At 45.1% G+C, this 18565-nt stretch overlaps 1 protein-coding gene across 4 annotated transcripts in view; it reads right to left on the bottom strand.

The window, feature by feature from the left end:
• The window catches only part of RAPGEF4 (Rap guanine nucleotide exchange factor 4), a 150950-nt gene that overhangs the window by 22658 nt on the left and 109727 nt on the right, over positions 1-18565 (bottom strand). For all 4 annotated transcript variants that reach the window (XM_035135206.3, XM_035135200.3, XM_088658969.1 and 1 more), the window contains 8 exons: positions 18219-18337; positions 14827-14915; positions 13398-13476; positions 7051-7201; positions 5172-5260; positions 4220-4250; positions 2241-2319; positions 634-780 (listed from right to left, as the gene is read on the bottom strand). In XM_035135206.3, coding sequence (XP_034991097.3) covers positions 634-780; positions 2241-2319; positions 4220-4250; positions 5172-5260; positions 7051-7201; positions 13398-13476; positions 14827-14915; positions 18219-18337 — 784 coding nt within the window. The remainder of the gene's footprint in view (positions 1-633; positions 781-2240; positions 2320-4219; positions 4251-5171; positions 5261-7050; positions 7202-13397; positions 13477-14826; positions 14916-18218; positions 18338-18565) is intronic.

Genomic DNA, 18565 nt, shown 5'->3' with positions numbered 1-18565 from the left:
TGATTCATCGCCTGGCTTTTAAACCAATGAATCAATTAAGTTTGAACATACTTGCTTCTTTCCAAAAATGTACAGGGTACGTATGTGCCTTTTTAAAAAATATATCTATTAAACGAACCGTGAGGTGATTCCCAGTATAATGGTTTTCATCATGGTGAGATGGCAAGAATAGCTTTAATAGTCTCTTCATCATTCTACACAACAGTGGCAAACCAGACACTTGGAGTAGCCTTAAAAATAAACAGGTGAGCCGTTAATCCACAGCCTCCCGAGTAATCAACTAAAGCTTTAGCTGATTAACGTACAACTAAACCAATCTATTGGATTAATCAACAATTAAAGGCTGAAAGCTTACATTCTCACTATGGCCATGGACCTTAATTTGTGTAATGTGTTGTGGCTTCAGACTGAGGTTTCTGGCTGCAGATATGGGGGTGGGGCGGTCAATGGCAGCCAAGACGCAGAAATTTAGAGTCCACTGCCCGCAGCAAAAGGTGCAGTCCGGTTTGCCAGGTATTAAAAATGAAACGTGTAAAGTCTTTAAAGAAGTCAGTGTGAGCCTTTCCCATTCCTTCATGGTCTGCTGCCCCAAAGGTAAATGAGGAGTGTTAAAGATTATGCAAATGCCTTTACCTCCTCCCGAGCTCATCTTTACTAATATCAAGCCATCTCCGGAGCCCAGTTTGTCTGCTACGGCACTGATAACTTCTTTTACGGAAGACAACACTGGAATGCGGATTGTAGTGTAGGTTTGGTCGATGCAGTATACCTTGAACAAAACTTCAGACAGAAACAAGGCACATCGTGAATAAGGGCTGTAAGAAGATGAAACAAGGTAGGATGCAGAATATGAATCCAGTAATTTATTATTATTATTGTTGTTATTGTTATTATTTATTGAATTTATATACTGGCCTATACCCAGGGGTCTCAGGGCAGTTCACAGAACAAAATCAAGATATAAAACCACAAAATCTATATATATATATAAATGTAAAAAAGGTGAAACTGTAGGCTCCACTTTTCTCCGAAACCGCTTGACCAATTGTCCTGGAATTTGGACACAACGGTCCATGCCACTACCCGAGTGTTTGCACAACCTCGGATTGCTCACATCTCATACCTGCGCAGGTAAAAACCTGCTTTCCCACAAACTAAAACAGCGCCCTCAAGTGGCGTTATTCCCACAGCTCCTCCTCCTCCACCTCCCTCCCCATGGAGTCTAGCCCACACCCACAAACCCCGCCTCCGCCACGAGATCCTGTAAAACAGGGGGACTCTGAGACTCAGCAGGATCTGAAGGGGGCTATTACCCTCCATTTGACAGACTAACGCACAGCAACGTGTGCAGGGCCAGCTAGTACCTAATAAAACAAAAACAACAACAACCTAATAGCACTCCCCCCCCCCATTTTTTTAAAAGGGCACAGGATGTAAATCAGATCAACCAAAGGCCTGGTTAAAAAGGAACGTTTTTGCCTGGCACCTAAAGGTGTATAATGAAGGCGCCAGGCAAACTTCCCTGGGGAGAGCATTCCACAGATGGGGAGCCACTACAGAGAAGGCCCTGTTCTCATATTGCCACCCTCCGAACCTCTTGAGGAGGCACACAAAGGAGGGCCTCAGGGTCTGGGTAGGTTCCTATGGAAAGAGGTGGTCCTTGAGGTATTGCATTACAACTGTATGCAGCTTAGCACTGCCATATTTTATTTTATTTCGTTAAAGGGGAGGGTGTTCTCAGTGGGCCCCATAGTTTCTTGCTTCTCTTAGGCCCAATCCTAAAGCAGAGATGGGGAACTTGATGTTGCTCCCATCACCCCTGACCATTGTGGCTGGGGCGAAGGAGAAAGAACATATGGAGAACCACAGGTCCCCCATCTTTGTCCGAGAGGGAGGAGGCAAGATCTGTGGAGGCTTGCTTCGGCTTCTCCTTGCTCCTCACACCACTCACATGCTGTTGAGACAGCAGGGCACCTACAACAAGGAGGAGTAGCAGCTGAACCAGAAAGTCCCAGAGATTGGCAGTAGGCATCCATTTTTATCCCTGTTGATGCTTGCCAGACTAAGAAAGGGCGGTGAGCTGCTGTGGGGGAGAAGATGGTTTAATCCTGACCACTCCTAACCCAGCTCAGGGGCCGTCTCAACATTAGAAGAGACCCCGGACAAAATTCCATCAGGGGCTGGCGGTCCTTTTCCTCTATCATATCATCCAAGTCCTGTGATTGTACTCAATGACTTACGTTCATCGCTTCCCCTTATGGGCTGCCGTTTTTGCGTTCTTTCGTCACTTGTGTTGAAGTGCTGCAAGAGAACTTTGTGCTGGGGAAACAAACCCGACAAAACGCCATGATTGTAAATGCAAGTAGAAAACTTTTCCAGAAAGCTACTGCTTATCATGTAAGGGGAGTCATGTCAGATCAAGCCAAAGACCCACCTAGTCCAGCAATCTGTTCTCACGATGACCAATCAGATGCCCATGACAGGGCATGAGCATTGAGCACAACAGCATTCTCCTTGCTCTAGAGCACGGGTCGGCAACGTGCGGCCCATGGGCTGAACACGGCCCATGAATACCGTTTTACCAGCCCACAAGCCACCCCTAAACCAAGCTGCCCACTCAGCGAGTTCCCCATGCGTGGCGCGGGGACTCGCCGAGTGGCGCCAGAAATCGCGTCTGCGCACGCGCAGATATCAGAAATCGCTTCTGCGCAGGTGTGATTTTCGGCATCTGGGCATGCGCAGAAGCAATTTCTGGCGCCGCGGACATGCGCAAACGTGATTTCTGGCATCACGCTGCACCAGTCCGGCCAACGGATGATCTCCGTGGGAGTGATCCAGCCCATGGCCGGTAAACCTTGCTGACCCCTGCTCTAGAGCATGAGACTCTAAATCTCAGGGTCGTGGGTTCAAGTCCCACGACAGGCAAAAGATTCCTGCATTGCAGGGGGTTGGACTAGATGACTCCCGTGGTCCCTTTCAACTGTTCTACAATTCGATGCCCTCCCCAGCAACTGCCATTCAGAGCAGAGGTGGCTGGTGCTCAATGGGACTAGTGGGGCGGAAGGCAAGGAAGACCAACACTAGGTGGAGCCAGAGCCCGTAACAGAATTTTTGTTTTGTCCCCATCCTCTTTCCTGCTGAGTTCTACAAGGACTGAGGAGGAGGAAGCTGATAAGACAGCGCCACCACCTGGACAGATGATTGAGAAGGCAGGTGGGTGGGGGCTGGCTGAGAGCAACCTGAGGTTGGTGGGAGTGGACTATTTGCCCTAATGGAGCTGACCTCAGTGATTTGGAGACATACTGCCTTTGATACTGGAGGCAGTCTACACAAAGCCTTTGTGTGGCTAGTGGCTAGTGGTAGGTCTATCCCCCATGAGTTTGCCTAATCCCTTTCTGAAGCCATCCAAGTTGGCAGCCACCACTGTATGCTGTGGTGGTGAATCCCATCATTTAACTTTGTGCTGTGTTATACCGCTGGTGGTGCATGTGGGAGAAAGACTAACAGAATGCCCATAGATCTGATCAAATTTCATTGCGTGGACTTGGTTCTTCTTTGGAGACTAAATTCTCAGGGCACCTTCACATCTTCTGTTTTAACCGCACACGTGTAATGTTATGCGTACACAGGAAACTATAACACGTCTGCACAACCAATCTGCTTTCCAAAGTATAAACGATACAGATGCATCTGACAGGATACAATAGTAAAGATTTACCGTATTTTTCCATGTATAAGACTAGGGTTTTTTCTTTAATAATCATGCTAAAAAGTGGGGGTTGTCTTATACATGGGTAGTGCATAGGGTGGACATTTGATTGGTTGCTGCCGTGGCTGTCAGTGGCTATTGTGCGTGTTATTGGTTGCTGCGTCAATGGGTGGTGTTGATTGGCTGATGCTCCGGCAGTTGGGCGGGCGATTGGCAGCTTCTGCCGGCAATGGGACAGATGGGAGGTAGTTTTTGCAATGCATACAGGTGAGCGATTTTCAGCACTCAACAACCCTGGTAATCCCCCCCCAAAAAAGCTCAACAACTCTGTGCCATCTCCCCCCATTTTCTTAAATTTGAGTCCCAAAAAATAGGGGCGTCTTATACATGGGGACGTCTTATAGACGGAAAAGTACGGTGCTTTCCAATCCATAGGTGTGAACTTGCCCTTAGTGGTTGGTAAAATAACAGTTTAACATTTTATGTGGGCCGAGTAGTCAAAATAGTTACCTTTTTCTGTGGTGCTTTAGCTTCCTCTGATCTGCAAAAAGAAGAAATACAGCATATTTATGGAGAGAGAAATTTGGAAGATTTTAGCAACAATGGTTTAGTTCACACGTAACACTAGACCATGGTTTGTCACTATGTGCACAAGCAAAATCAAAGTGAAGCCTCAGGCTTGTGCATGCCACTCTCCTCCTCCCCATGAGGCTAGGGACAGAACCATTCTAGCATTTAATTAATCTTTCAAAGAATCCTTGCTTTGCATTATGTATGAAAAAGAGATCAAGGTGGTTTGTTTTTCAAAGCAAAGCTGCTTCAAGAGGAGGAACATAGTAACATAAGCACGGTACTTAGTAACATAAGTACGGTACGGGCCTTTCCAGTGAGTCCATCAGTGGATTGTAGATTCCATTAAGCTCAGTGTTCATCTACACTGACTGGCAGCAGCTCTCTGGGGTTTCAGGCAGGTATTCTACCTGGAAAAGACAGGTATTGGCTTCTACGTGTAAAGCAGATCCTTTGCCACTGAGCTATGGCCCTTCCCCAAAAATCTAGAGCTAAGAAGCAGTGGCAGGTGGAAGCTCCTTCACCTAAGTGCCTTATCCTTTTGCAGGCTTCAAAATGCATGTTTGCAAACCACAGTCCTCCTCTTCCTCTCTCCTGTAACATCTAGAAACACAGACGTATGGTGGGATGCCATAGCACTTCAAGTTTCCCTACTCCACTTTGTTGGCCTGGCTTGGACATCATGCTAAACTGTGGTTGATTGCTCAACAGCACAATGACATTTCATAACGCTATGTGTTTTCCTGCTCTTTTTGGTATACAAACTCTTTAAAAAAAGGTTCTAACTAAATTCTTTGCTGATGGGGAGAGTGAATACAGTGAAACTTTCTCTCTGGTTTCACACAATTGCAAAAGCTGGTTTAGAGATGAACAAATTCAAGGTTATGCTTACATTTGTTTCATAGTCTTCTCTAGCTCTGGTAGTTGCTCTTTGAGGGCTGTAATCATCCTCGTGTCATCTGATACAGATACATAAAACTCCTATTAAATGAAAAAGAACACTCTTCAAACAATAATACAAAGAGGCAATTGACTTGTCAAGATATGTATTACAGGTGGGCTGACTACAAAGAAAAACGGTTCAATAGAGGTTCCTGACAAATACCGGAGAAGCAAATGTCCGCACTGGAAAAGTTCAAAAGGATGGAAGATGCCCTCTGAATCTTACTCCACCTCTAATCCAATACTATCTCAAGAGATTGAGTTGGGAGAGTGAGAGGGTCACCTCTAGCAAGAGATCTTCTATGTCATTAAAGAGAGAGGCAATGCCAGTTACTTAAAAGGTAAAGGTAAAGGACCCCTGGATGGTTTAGTCCAACTTGACTATGGGGTGCGGCTCTCATCATGCTTCAGGCCGAGGGAGCCGCCATTTGTCCACCGACAGCTTTCCGGGTCACGTGGCCAGCAGGACTAAACCACTTCTGACACCACGACGAGTGCCGGAGCGCACGGAAACACTGTTTACCTTCCTGCCACAGTGGTACCTATTTATCTACTCGCATTGGTCAACCCAGCCAGTTATTTATCATCATCATCATCATGTTTGCACATGTCAGTAAGATCTGCCCTTTTGATTTTACATCTTATGGACTGAAACATTTGGAGAGAGCAGGGTAAACTCAAGCCCTACTTAGGAATGCGTGTAGAGGCATAAGTGAACACAAGGAGAGCATGCATGGGCACACTGGCTCCACTCCTGCCACCTTCCACGAGTTCAAAGGGGGCTGTTTGCAGGGAGAAACCTCCTGTATTCGCACAGGCTCCCGTGGAAAATATGGGCTCCAAAATGCATTGGAGCCTCCACAAGTACAGGTGGTTTCCATGCTGCAGGCAATGGCTTTTGAACTTGCAGAGCGCCAGAGATAGCATGCTCACGAAAACTCCCTTTACATTGGAAGTTCATTTAAGCCTTTATATGGACACCTGAAAAAGGACCAGTCATACGGTGATAGCGGCTATGGGGTCATTTGTGGTACTCGTCTTGGATTTGCATCAATGACGCCAAGGAGCTCTGCTTGACGCACAGCTTATAGTCAGGGATTTTTAAAAAGTACACTGCACACATTTAATATTTTATTATTTCTGAAATGATGTGCTGTTCCCAGGTAACGGCCACAGTTTTCCCATGAAAAATGGAGGGGGGCAGAATGCTGATCAGACCATCATTTTGACTGCAATTCTATACAGAGTAAAAAAGATAAGGTAAAGGACCCCTGCACGGTTAAGTCCTGTCAAAGGCCGAGGAAGCTGGCGTTTGTCCACAGACAGCTTTCCGGGTCATGTGGCCAGCAGGACTAAACTGCTTCTGGCGCAACGAGACACTGTGACAAGTGCCAGAGTGCACAGAAACACTGTTTACCTTCCCGCCGCAGCAGTACCTATTTATCTACTTGAGCTGGCATGCTTTCGAACTGCTAGGTTGGCAGGAGCTGGGACAGAGCAACGGGAGCTCACCCTGTCGCGGGGATTCGAACCATCGACCTTCTGATCGGCAAGCCCAAGAGGCTCGGTGGTTTAGACCACAGTACGGTTTACTGCCAAGTAGTATTACATGCATGGGATTGCGCTGGAAGCGTCTAGGTTCCATATTCTCACAATGCCCATTTCTTTGTTTGCAAATGCAAACCCCCGAAGGACGTCTATAGTTGCTTGCGCTTGAATGTAATGTCCTTAGGAAGGAGAATTCTAAAGCTCGGGAAAAAAGTCTCCTGCCTCAGTAACTAGTTAATATTGATTCCAATGAAACAGGAGTACTAGCAATTGTGCCCTACCTCCAGAAAGGCCATTGCCGCTTCGTCCTCTTGCAGGACATCTCCGTACAAAACAGCCCATTGCAGCACTAAGCGAATGACTCGCCGTTTGTTGTTTAGGGCATAATCCATTTTTTCTTGCTCCGTACCCTGCGAAGGCTGAGCGTGGTAAGTGCCAAGATGTCAAGGAAAATGTTCACTCTGCTACTTCTTCCACACACACCCCCATCGCTTCCTCATAACAAAGCGCGCTTAAAATCAATGCTTTCAAGCGTTGTGAAACACACAACTGCCCAGCAGGATTTTCAAGATCAATAACATTTTGTGTGTTCTCCAGTTTATATATTTTCATGGCTTTTGATGACTTAGCATGGCGGTGGTGGGGAGATGAACCCAACGGGCCTTTCCTTGCAAAGTACAATTGGCAAATGGTTCAAGGGACATGGACCCAATTTGTTACTTTCCCTGGACCGTGGATGCTTGTTGGTGGTGGAAGAGTGGGAGCAAGGCAAGCCCTCTGGCCTTAAGGGAGATGCAGAAAGATGCACGATAGCCCCTGTAGTAATAAACTGAACACAGTGTAGATATATTATTTCTATGGCTTTGTATTTGTGGTAGGAGGCAGGTAGCACAACACATTTCTATAGCCCTGTTTTAGCTGAAGTCGTGGTGTTGTGCTCTTCAACTTTAACTTGTGGTTTTTGCCTCTGCAGAGAAATAATAATAATAGTAGTAATTTATCATTTATACCCCACCCATCTGGCTGGTTTTCCCCTACCACTCTGGGTGGCTCCCAACAGAATATTAAAAATACGATAAAACATCAAACATGCTACCCTAAACAGAGGGCTGCCTTCAAAAGTCTTCTAAAAGTCCGATACGTAGTTGTTTATTTCTTTGACATCTGATGAGAAGGCATTCCACAGGGCGGAGGCGACTACCTAGAAGGCCCTTTGCCTGGTTCCCTGTAACATCATTTCTTGCAGTGAGGGAACCGCCAGAAGGCCCTCGGAGGAGGACCTCAGTGATTCTATTTTCAGGAGATGTACATGCAACAATTGTTGATTCTTCTTGCTGTGATTTGTTCACAAGTTAATTGCTTGGGGCATATGAAAGAGAAAGAGAAAGAGTGTGTGTGTGTATGTGTTGGGGGGAAGGCAAAGACCACTGTATTGTTTTAATATTTGATTGGGAGCCGCCCAGAGTGGCTGGGGAGACTCAGCCAGATGGACGGGATACAAATAAATTGTTGTTGTTGTTGTTGTTGTTGTTGTTGTTGTTGTTGTTGTTGTTGTTGTTATTCCAGGCCACTGCTACAGATTTGGGGGGGGGATAGGATTGGTTCTAGTTTTTATTGCCACTTCTAGCTTGCACTGTGGTGACATTAGCCTAGGACTCTGTGATGTGGGGGCTTGTGGTACATTGCCTTCCTGTCAGTGGAGGTGAGGCTCCCTCAGGAAGGGAGGGGGGGAGGCATTCAGCTTCCCTAACATAATTTAGCCTGTCCTTTCATTAAGGATGTAAGAAAGCAGCTATTTCTGTTCCAACCTACCTTCGTCACAACCAGCGCTGTTTCTCTTCTGCCGCAGTCCAGTTTCTGCCCAATATTACATTTCTCACTGTCCACTATTTCATGTAATTTATATAATTAGTTGTGCAACATAATTAATGGCTCGATTATTTCCACGCCACTCATTTTGATTTAAAGGACACGTTGAACCATTTAAAAATAAAAATAAAAAGGTCATTCATGATGTATCAGTTGCAGGCTTAAAAACCAACCAAGCCAAGAACCTTACGTGTGAGTACTAATCATATTCACTGAACTGATATCCATTCCAGGTCTGGGATGAAACAATGAACAGCAGCAATTGCTGCTTCCATTCATGATGGAATTTTCTGAGGCCCCAACCTTTCACAGCCATCTCCCTTTGAAAATAAGACAGGCAGAGCCTCTTTGCACATAGATACATTGCCTCATCAACCTTCTGCTCACACAGACCTTTGATATGTGTGCATTTCCAACCCCGAGTCCAGCATGACCAAGGGAAAGAGCACATTTTAAAAAAAATGTATATATGGTTATATTAGCAATAATATAAATCTGTATTATTAAAAAAAGCCAAAACAAAAATTTCATTGTGATTATTACTGTTTGCAAGCCAGCAATGGAGATGCAATGGAATGCTACCCTCACCAAATTCAGAAGCAGTTTTCTCCGTATCCTGGTTCCTTCCCACGCAGAACAGTTGCAGCAAACAGTTTTCTGAAATGCATGCATATGTCAGAGTTTTGTTGTTAAAGGGCAACTCAGGTGTAAACTTCTCTCTTTTGGAAAGGGCAAGTTTTGACATTAAGATCAGAAATGGCGACTGTCCAGCACAACCTTGGTTTGAGGAGCGTGTTTGTTCACAACGTGTCTCTTATAAGTCCAGGGTCAGCAGAGCTGAGTCTACTGAAATTCTGCTTAGTCCGGGTTGACTTGGGATCCAGTGACAGACAGATCTGACAGACGGCCGTATATAGATAGATCCTCGCGAAACAGGGAGGAAATTGAATATAATAGTATTTTGTGCGTTCCATGTGGAATTAATGGCCCAGAATATTTTCTGCCTATGACAGTTCTGACAAGCACAGGGCCGCTGTGAATATAAGTCTTAAAATAAACTGTTTCTTTCAAAGCAAAGCACGGGGGCTTTGACATGCAATCTCTGGGATGTCTCAAGAGACTGTGAGTTGCTCAGAAGGGGAAACAAATGCATCAATAAAGCCTCTTGCTTCTCTTCAAGATATGGTAACATATGCACATTATGACTAAAGCAGTAATTTAAGGGGGGGGGTTGAAACTGGGTTTATTCAGCCTTTTTTTGTTTCCCTCAATTACAACAAAGCCCTTAGACACTGCTACAGCTACTTAACAGTCTAGGGACATGGGGCATTCTACAGAAATGTAGAGTCATTGGGAGAAAAAAGCACACCCTCTTTGAATTCTGCGGTTTTACATGTCTGCGGTTTTACATGAGGACAAAATAACAATCACCTGTTCCTTAGCATGTCTAAGGAACATGGTGCAATATGTCATGACTGCAGGTTTTAACTGAACTATATATATATATATATATGGTTGAGATCAGAAGAGTCAGGCTACCTGGTGGAGGTGAGAGTAGACATTGCATTGCCTAGTTTGGTCCCTTTAACTGTTTGTAGGGACAGTTATAAGATTTCACAAATCAAGTAGCATTTCACCGAGCTGTTCTCTCCCTGCAGCTTCTACCATGCAAGCCCTGTAATTATTTAATATCCTTCTTTCTGCTTATTAAGTGACTCACCACAGGCACTAGTAATTTTTGCCGGTATTTTTCATTGCTCATCTACTTATTTTTAATTCTGCTAATAATTTCTCCCATGCAAATGTGATCGTGGGATGTTGGGGGGGGGGGGGAGAGGGGAACCCTCCCTTCCCAAATGTTCACATTGCATATCTATTAGAATAATAGCGTTATGTATAAATAAATGCCAGAGAGGCTGTAATTTTGAAAGGTATTAATCAACAACGATGTTGTGACTGAATACCGATCTCAACAAGTTTCGTTGCTTTAAAATTGTAATATTTTTTTACAGCCTGCTCCTCCCTCAATAAAAGCAGGAATCTAGTTCCTTTTCACGTGCATTGGAACAGAATGTCGGTATTTATCACCATGAGAGAGTAGATGTATGGGATCAAATCATGTGCGTGTAACATGCTAAGTTTTCTCTTAAAACAATAATAATAATACAATAAGTGGTATACTTTCTGTGCTAGCACAAGAGAATTCCCTCCCTCTCTTCCTCCCCACTGTGTACCTCCACCACCCCCAAATCTGGTCTGGAGGCTTGGTGGAAGACACAGAAGAGGTTTGGGGTGGGTGTTGGTGGAGAATCGTGCTTTAAACTAGTATGAGACTGACACCAAAGGCACAGAGTCAGGAGGCAGAATTGGATGAGAATAAGGCTGTGCATGTATGGATGTGATGTATGGAAGTAGTGATGTATGGAAGGGAGAGCTGGACCATAAAGAAGGCTGATCGCCGAAGAATTGATGCTTTTGAATTATGGTGCTGGAGGAGACTCTTGAGAGTCCCATGGACTGCAAGAAGATCAAACCTATCCATTCTGAAGGAAATCAGCCCTGAGTGCTCACTGGAAGGACAGATCCTGAAGCTGAGGCTCCAATACTTTGGCCACCTCATGAGAAGAGAAGAATCCTTGGAAAAGACCCTGATGTTGGGAAAGATTGAGGGCACTAGGAGAAGGGGACGACAGAGGACGAGATGACTGGACAGTGTTCTCGAAGCTACGAACATGAGTTTGACCAAACTGCGGGAGGCAGTGGAAGACAGGAGTGCCTGGCGTGCTCTGGTCCATGGGGTCACAAAGAGTCGGACACGACTAAACAACAACAAGGCTGTGTACACACTTCCGCATCCAGTACACTCCCAACATTGGTTTGGGAAGTGGTGCGGACACGACGTTCGCCACACAACCCATATCTATCCTGTTGTTCCTTGGGAAATGCTGAGGTTTGATCCATTTTCCCCCAAACTAACTTCATTTCGAATACACAACAACAACAACAACAACAACAACATCCCTGCCCATCTGGACCTAGTTCTGTTTTAAGCCAGTAATGTGCACACAGTCTTAAGTCAACCCCTGGAGACCAGGCAAGGCTACATTTAGTGAACAATAAGGAAGCTGAAATCCAAGAGAGGCCAGACCCCAAGGAAAGGAAAAGCCAGAAGAATGTGAATTAAATCTATGCTAGGTTCTGTGCTACAGTCTACAGTCTACAGTCATACCTCGGTTTCAGTACGCTTCGGTTTGAGTACTTTCAGTTTAAGTACTCTGCGGACCCGTCTGGAACGGATTAATCCACTTTCCATTACTTTCAATGGGAAAGTTCGCTTCAGGTTAAGTACAGACTTCCGGAACCAATTGTGTACTTAAACCGAGGTACCACTGTATATCCTGCGCAACGTGACTGAAGCCAAGCAGGATTTCTGTACTTCCAACATTTAGTTCATCTGTTTCTCTGGTGGGGGGAAAAAGGAGGTTTTGCTCCAGTCACACAAAACACACACGCACAAATACCGTCAGCTGGGCTGTATTTATGCGGCTTTTGTTGCTTTCCTCAACACATGTCACAGATTTTTAATTGCCTTTGCTATTTGTGGCACCACAATAGCACTCAAACAGATCTGGTTTCCAGGGCGATTATGCAAGCCGATGTAGAAATTTGAAAATAGCTCATTATTTTAAATGATATGGTATAACCTGCTGGTGGGTAAAGCCAACACTTGGGGATGGAGGTGGAGGAGAAACAAGCAAGGGAGACAATAGGAGGCAGAGTTGCCAGGGATCAGAAGTGCTGTTGCACTCATGCCCTGCTTGTGGGATTCCCTTAGGCATCTGGATGGCCCCCTTGAGAATGGGGTTCAGGACTATATGAACCTTAGGTTGACCCAACAGGGCTTTTCTCAGGTTCTTATGAGCATGGGGGAAATGGCTTGCAAAATACTCGCAGTCATTCATAGCATTAGGCTTAAGGCAGGTGTTCCATCCATATTGGTTAATCTTGCTCTAGGGATGAGATGGCTTGAGAGTTTAGTTCCACCATGCTGGAATGACTAATACTCACAGGCTCCCATCTTATGTACTCTGACCTGGGAGTAAGGGTAAGAGTAAAGGACCCCTGGACGGTTAAGTCCAGCCAAAGGCGACTATGGGGTTGCGGCGATCATCTCGCTTTCAGGCTGAGGGAGCCGGCGTTTGCCCACAGACAGCTTTCTGGGTCATGTGGCCAGCAGGACTAAACCGCTTCTGGCGCAACGGAACACCGTGACGGAAGCCAGAGCACACGGAAACACTGTTGACCTTCCTGCCGCAGTGCTACCTATTTATCTACTTGGACTGGTGTGCTTTCGAACTGCTGGGTTGGCAGGAGCTGGGGCAGAGCAACGGGATTTGAACCGCTGACCTTCTGATTGGCAAGCCCAAGAGGCTCAGGGGTTTAGAGTGCCACCCACATCCCTGACCTGGGAGTAAATCATGTCGAACACAGTGGGACTTAATCCTGGGAAACGCTGCACAGCATTGTAACAAAACAAAGTGAGAAAGAGCTAAAGCTCCCAAGAGTTGAATCTCCCTTCTTGACTTTCTTGCTTAACTTCCAGGGGGTTTCTTGACAGAGAGGGTCCACTAATGGATGTGGTACATCAGCAGCTTCCCGGCCACTCCAAGCGTTGATGCCAGCCTTGCTTACCACTGAATTAGGTGTCTACTATGTTTTGGTTTTATTTTTTTAAAAAAAAAACATTCAAAAAGGATATTGAGCCATCAAAGCCGGACAAAGCTGATTATTTGGCATGAATATGCAGTGCATCATAACAAAATCATGTACACCAGCATCTGTGAAAATCAAAAGTAACAGAAAGTTATATTCCCGCATGCCCTCCCAATATAATTTCTCATCATTGCAAAATATATTGTTCCCTCCTCCCCCTTAAACAGCACAAAAAGAGTTATACCAGATGTGTTTTGCACATTAAAAGCAATTAATTAGCTGCACAACCCTAGACAAAGAGAAGCAAGTCTCTTTGATTTCAGTAGGACTTGTTCCCAGGTCCAATACTCAATGCACTTAAGCCCCATTGAATGTAGTGGGACTTATATCTAAATAGATGGGGTGATTGGGTGTATGGGCTAGATACAGTAGTACCTCAACTTACGAACGACTCGACAACCGAATTTTTCGACTTACAATTGGGGGGAATGGCCACGCGCTTACGAATGTCTCGCCATCCATAAAAAACCGTGGCGGTTTTAGATAGGGATTTTTCGACTTATGAATTTTTAGATAGGGTTGCTTCGACTTACAAATTTTTCTGTCTTCAATGCATTCCTATGGGAAATCGCGTTTCCAATGGCGTTTTTCGACTTACGAAGGTGCCTTTGGAACGGATTAAATTCGTAAGTCGAGGCACCACTGTATATGAAGGAGCAAAATATAGTTCCAGTGTTTGGGAGTGACTTTCATATGTTTTTAACCAATCAGTCAAATCTTTGGTGAAAAAAGTGAATCGTTTTAATCCTGGATATTTTCCCTGAAATCAACTGGCTCAGATCAAATTTATGTGGTCCCCAATGCCCTCTAACGCAAAAGGAAATGTATTCCAGTGGAAAGTGTACAAAAAACAATGGGATGTTTGCCAGGGCATTGTTTTCACTGCTACTATGCAAACAAACTGCTTAAACCAAACAAAAACAAATTCAAAGTAATGCAAAAGTTTGGGGGGGGGGAGAGAATCAGTGATTGCAGATGTTTGTGATCTGACAAGCCGAGAAAGAAACATTGTGGTTCAAATTTCCAGTTGCCTGCTAACAAATGGAATACTGCCCCAAGATATTTTGGAAAACGACTGTTTCAAAATACTTTTCAAAAGTGAAGTTGTACTGGAAGGTTTTGGAAAATGAAACAAAATGTCCCTAAGAGAAGCTGCAAACTTGATACTGGCCCTCCCCTACTTTTTAGGGCACTACCATAAGGTTGTTTCAAGGTTATAGCTCTTTCTAACACACACTGAATGCAACAGCTACACTCAGTACAAAAGCAAGACTGAGCTGCACTCGCGGCCAAAGAACCCGGGTGCTTAAGCCCCAGTTTAAATCGAATGTCTGCAGTTTGGAAATGTTGGACTGCAGCATTCACTTCTTACATTGATCTACAATTGCACTGACATCTTTATTTAAACATTCTACCTGTCCCTTCGCTTAATGCTGATTCGAGACGCATTGTTTCCAGGAAGTGTTCTAGAATTTTCTCGGGCGTTCCTGACATCACGATATACCTGAGTAAAGGAAGAAAAGAAACAGTGACCTAAAAAACGACTCTGAGCTTGTTGAAAAGAGAAGGTGAATATGAGTGTAAAGCTTTAGCATAGGAAAGAGACCCAGCGTAGAATATCTTTACATCTTGGTTGATTCTAACATACGTTTTGCAATATGACACGCTTGGCTTTAATACCAGACGACCTGTTTTAGTAGCTTCAATTGGAGAAAAAGGGCAAAAAAAGGCAAGTGAGTTGTTTTTACAGGAGTGGGGAATAGAACTGGCAGCAGAGCAGTGGAAATATGGGACACAATAGTGACACCAAAAAATAAGCGTCTGCCACTAGACAATTTGAGTGGCAGCTGTTCCCCGCTGGGGCTAGTAGGGTGGAAAGCAAGGAGCCCCACATTAGACGGAGATGGAGCCAATGACAGACAGAGCCAACTCATTCTAGTTCTGTCCTCATTTTCCTCTTTCTACAAAAGGCAACACTGAGACGGAGGAGGAGGAGGAGGAGGAGGAGGAGGAGGAGGAGGAGGAGGAGGAGGAGGAGGAGGAGGAGGAGGAGGAGGAGGAAGCTGGCAGGCTGTGCTGCACCTTGGATGGGCAGCATGTTAAGGCAGGTAGTTGGTTGAGGGGCAGATAGAGGCTGGTGGTCTGGTGACCAATTTGTTCTCAATAAGCCAGCCTCCCCAGTTTGCAACAGTCAAGAAGAGAGCCAAAGCATGGTCAATATGGCCGCTGGGTCAGTTGGGATGGGAAACAGGCACGTTTAGGAACAGGGCCAGCTCATTTGCTCTCTGGACTTAAAAGGCAAGATGGCGCACGCACACGCACACAGCAACCACCATTCTGCATACAGAAGCAGACCAGGTTGGCCACTGAATCTTACTGTGATACTGGCAATGGGACAGCGTCCTCAATCACTGTCAAGAGCAACAGACAAACTTAGGGGTTGCAGAAATGGCCACACGGCACAGTTCTGTCCTCCAGCAGAAGTGCACAACTGGGGGTGGTCTCCCACAACTTCCACATAAACAGACACCCAGTATCCAATTCACCTGAGGCCGCCATCTCACTTTGCCTCGTAGTCGAGCTAGCCTTGATCAGAATGAAGTTCCTTGTGATGTGCTGCTTTGGGATCCAAGCTGTGATGTTTTCTGAAGATGCTTCATGTGTGGTCATCTTCCTATGTTACGCATTTGTAAGCTTGTTTGATTTCTTTCTCTCTCTTTTTTAGCCCAATGCTCTGCGACGGCCAATGGCAACAGCTAAGATGTGATCCCAAAAGGGAGGAGGGGTGGGTCACGGAGTTGCCTCTTGCTGTTGCAGCATTTGAATTACGAGGGGAAAGGTCCTTAGGAAATCTGTACCTTCTCCCCAATTTGAGCCAATTGGCTCGTATCCCCAAGTAGCCTTCGAAAAACAGTAGCTAAGGCAGCCATCACGAAATAAGGTAATAGGCCCCATTTGTCACTTCTCTGAGCATCAAACTACTGTGGTTCACTGAAAAATAGGAACTTATCTATTAAGCTTTCCTATTTCCTTCCGTAGTAAATGCGTTTCTTTTAGTGAACCTCTTGGTTCTTCTTACAACTTTGCATCATTTTACTGCGTTCAAGTATAGGGGGAAATCTAGGAAACTTCCCCCCTAAAAAAAAAAAAAGCTCCTGCTGAGAAATAAGTAGTGGAGCTGAGCTCCTGGGAGCTTCTCCTCACTTTGAGGACTGGCCATCATACGGTTCTTTTACCTGCCAGCCCTTTGGGAAGAGCTGCATTGATGTCCCAAGAATGCAAACCTCTTGTTAAGCCAAGTGCACAGAGAGATACTTGCAGAGATACTAACTGTGTGTCTTGGGGAGAAGCAGAGAAAGAGAGAGAGAGAGCTTGCTGCACTTTCAATATGAAAGTGGAAACGAAATTGTGGAAGTGGCATGCGGTGCCTGGAGACTAGTTGGCAGCAGTACTCTGCAAGAGATCAGTCGGCAAAGAGAAGATGTGTTTGCCCGTAAAGGGAGAGGGGCATAGGGAGTGCTTCACAGTGGGCTCTGCTAGCAACATCCCTTTGAACACTGCAAGAGAGATGAAGCATTGGGGAACGGGGAACAGCCCCAAATTGCATCTCGGGTCATTTGTCCCCAAACCTTAAGCCTTTTCCAGCCTTTGCCATTTCCCAAATGAAAGAAGCCAGTTCTAGACACTGGCACCTTGTGTACTGGGAACAATTATCCCAGAGACATGAAAGCTGCTTATGATTACTCATAGGCACTTAATTACTCCAGACCTTCCAAGTGTCAGTGTGGTGTAGTGGTTAAGAGCGGTGGACTCGTAATCCGGTGAACCGGATTCGCTTCCCCGCTCCTCCACATGCAGCTGCTGGGTGACCTTGGGCTAGTCACACTTCTCTGAAGTCTCTCAGCCTCACTCACCTCACAGAGTGTTTGTTGTGGGAGAGGAAGGGAAAGGAGATTGTTAGCTGCTTTGAGACCCCTTAAGGCAGGCATCCCCAAACTGCGGCCCACCAGATGTTTTGGCCTACAACTCCCATGATCCCTAGCTAACAGGACCAGTGGTCAGGGATGATGGGAATTGTAGTCCAAAACATCTGGAGGGCTGAAGTTTGGGGATGCCTAACTTAAGGGGAATGAAAGGCGGGATATCAAGTCCAAACTCCTTCTTCTTCCCTATTTTCCAGGGTCAGTCCCAGATTTACAGAAGCTGTCCTGGTTTCTCATTTGATCCTGGAATGTCCTGCTTTTCCTTAGGACATTCCTATTTTCATTGGAGAAAGGTTGGAGGGTATGGAGATATGCAACCCCTAAGACAAGGGGATAAGTACCTACGCAAACTTTAAAGGACCTCTGAAGGCAGTCCTTCAGTACACCCTGTAGGAATTGGACCAAACAACTTGATGCAAGGCGACTAAAGAGATAGATGTGCACTTTAAGAATTGGAAATAAATAATAAAAAATTATGTTTTCTTAATAGCAAAGCGAATGTGCTTTTAAAAGCTTTTTTTATCAGTAATTACTCTTCTCAGTAATAACATTCTTTATGGTCTGTGAACAGATTTTGCACATGGGGGACTATTTACAGCGAGACCTGCATAGAGTTGATTTTTGACAGCTAAAGGGCCACAGCTAATGCGTTTGCAAGTTGATATATGTTGTGCGCTGCAGGGCATGTGACCAGCTGGTGATATCTTTTCAAATGCGACATAATGCACTCTTTCAAAGGCAGGAAGAAAAGACTATTGGCTAAATAAAACCATTTGGAAGCGTTAATCATAGTTTTGCATCAACACTGTGGAATTAAATCATACTTGTGCTGAGGAGGCTGCGAGTTTCCTTGATTGGGAGCCCTGTTTCCTGCTGGGATCTTCTCTAGTACCAAGACATCTTGGTCATGTTCCTTAAGTCTGACTGTGTTTGCTTCGACATCCTGAAAGATGATTTTTTAAAATAATTAACACACCAGATAGAAACAACTTGGTAAAAAGCTGTGCTGCAAATGAAAATTAAAAGGCCATTCATATATGGTTTTATACTCCTAGAGGTGAAAGAAAAGGTATGGGACCCCATCCCGGGAAAGATAGCTGCCCTTTAGTGTTATTGGCATCTGTGGGGCAAGTTGTATGAAACTTGCAACTAAGTTAAGGTCCATGTATTT

The sequence above is a fragment of the Zootoca vivipara genome, chromosome 1 (assembly GCF_965207765.1).
Source record: "Zootoca vivipara chromosome 1, rZooViv2.hap1.1, whole genome shotgun sequence".
In the NCBI taxonomy this organism is placed as follows: domain Eukaryota; kingdom Metazoa; phylum Chordata; class Lepidosauria; order Squamata; family Lacertidae; genus Zootoca; species Zootoca vivipara.
Note: the sequence above shows the minus strand (reverse complement) of the source record. Positions and strands in the feature narration are given on the sequence as shown.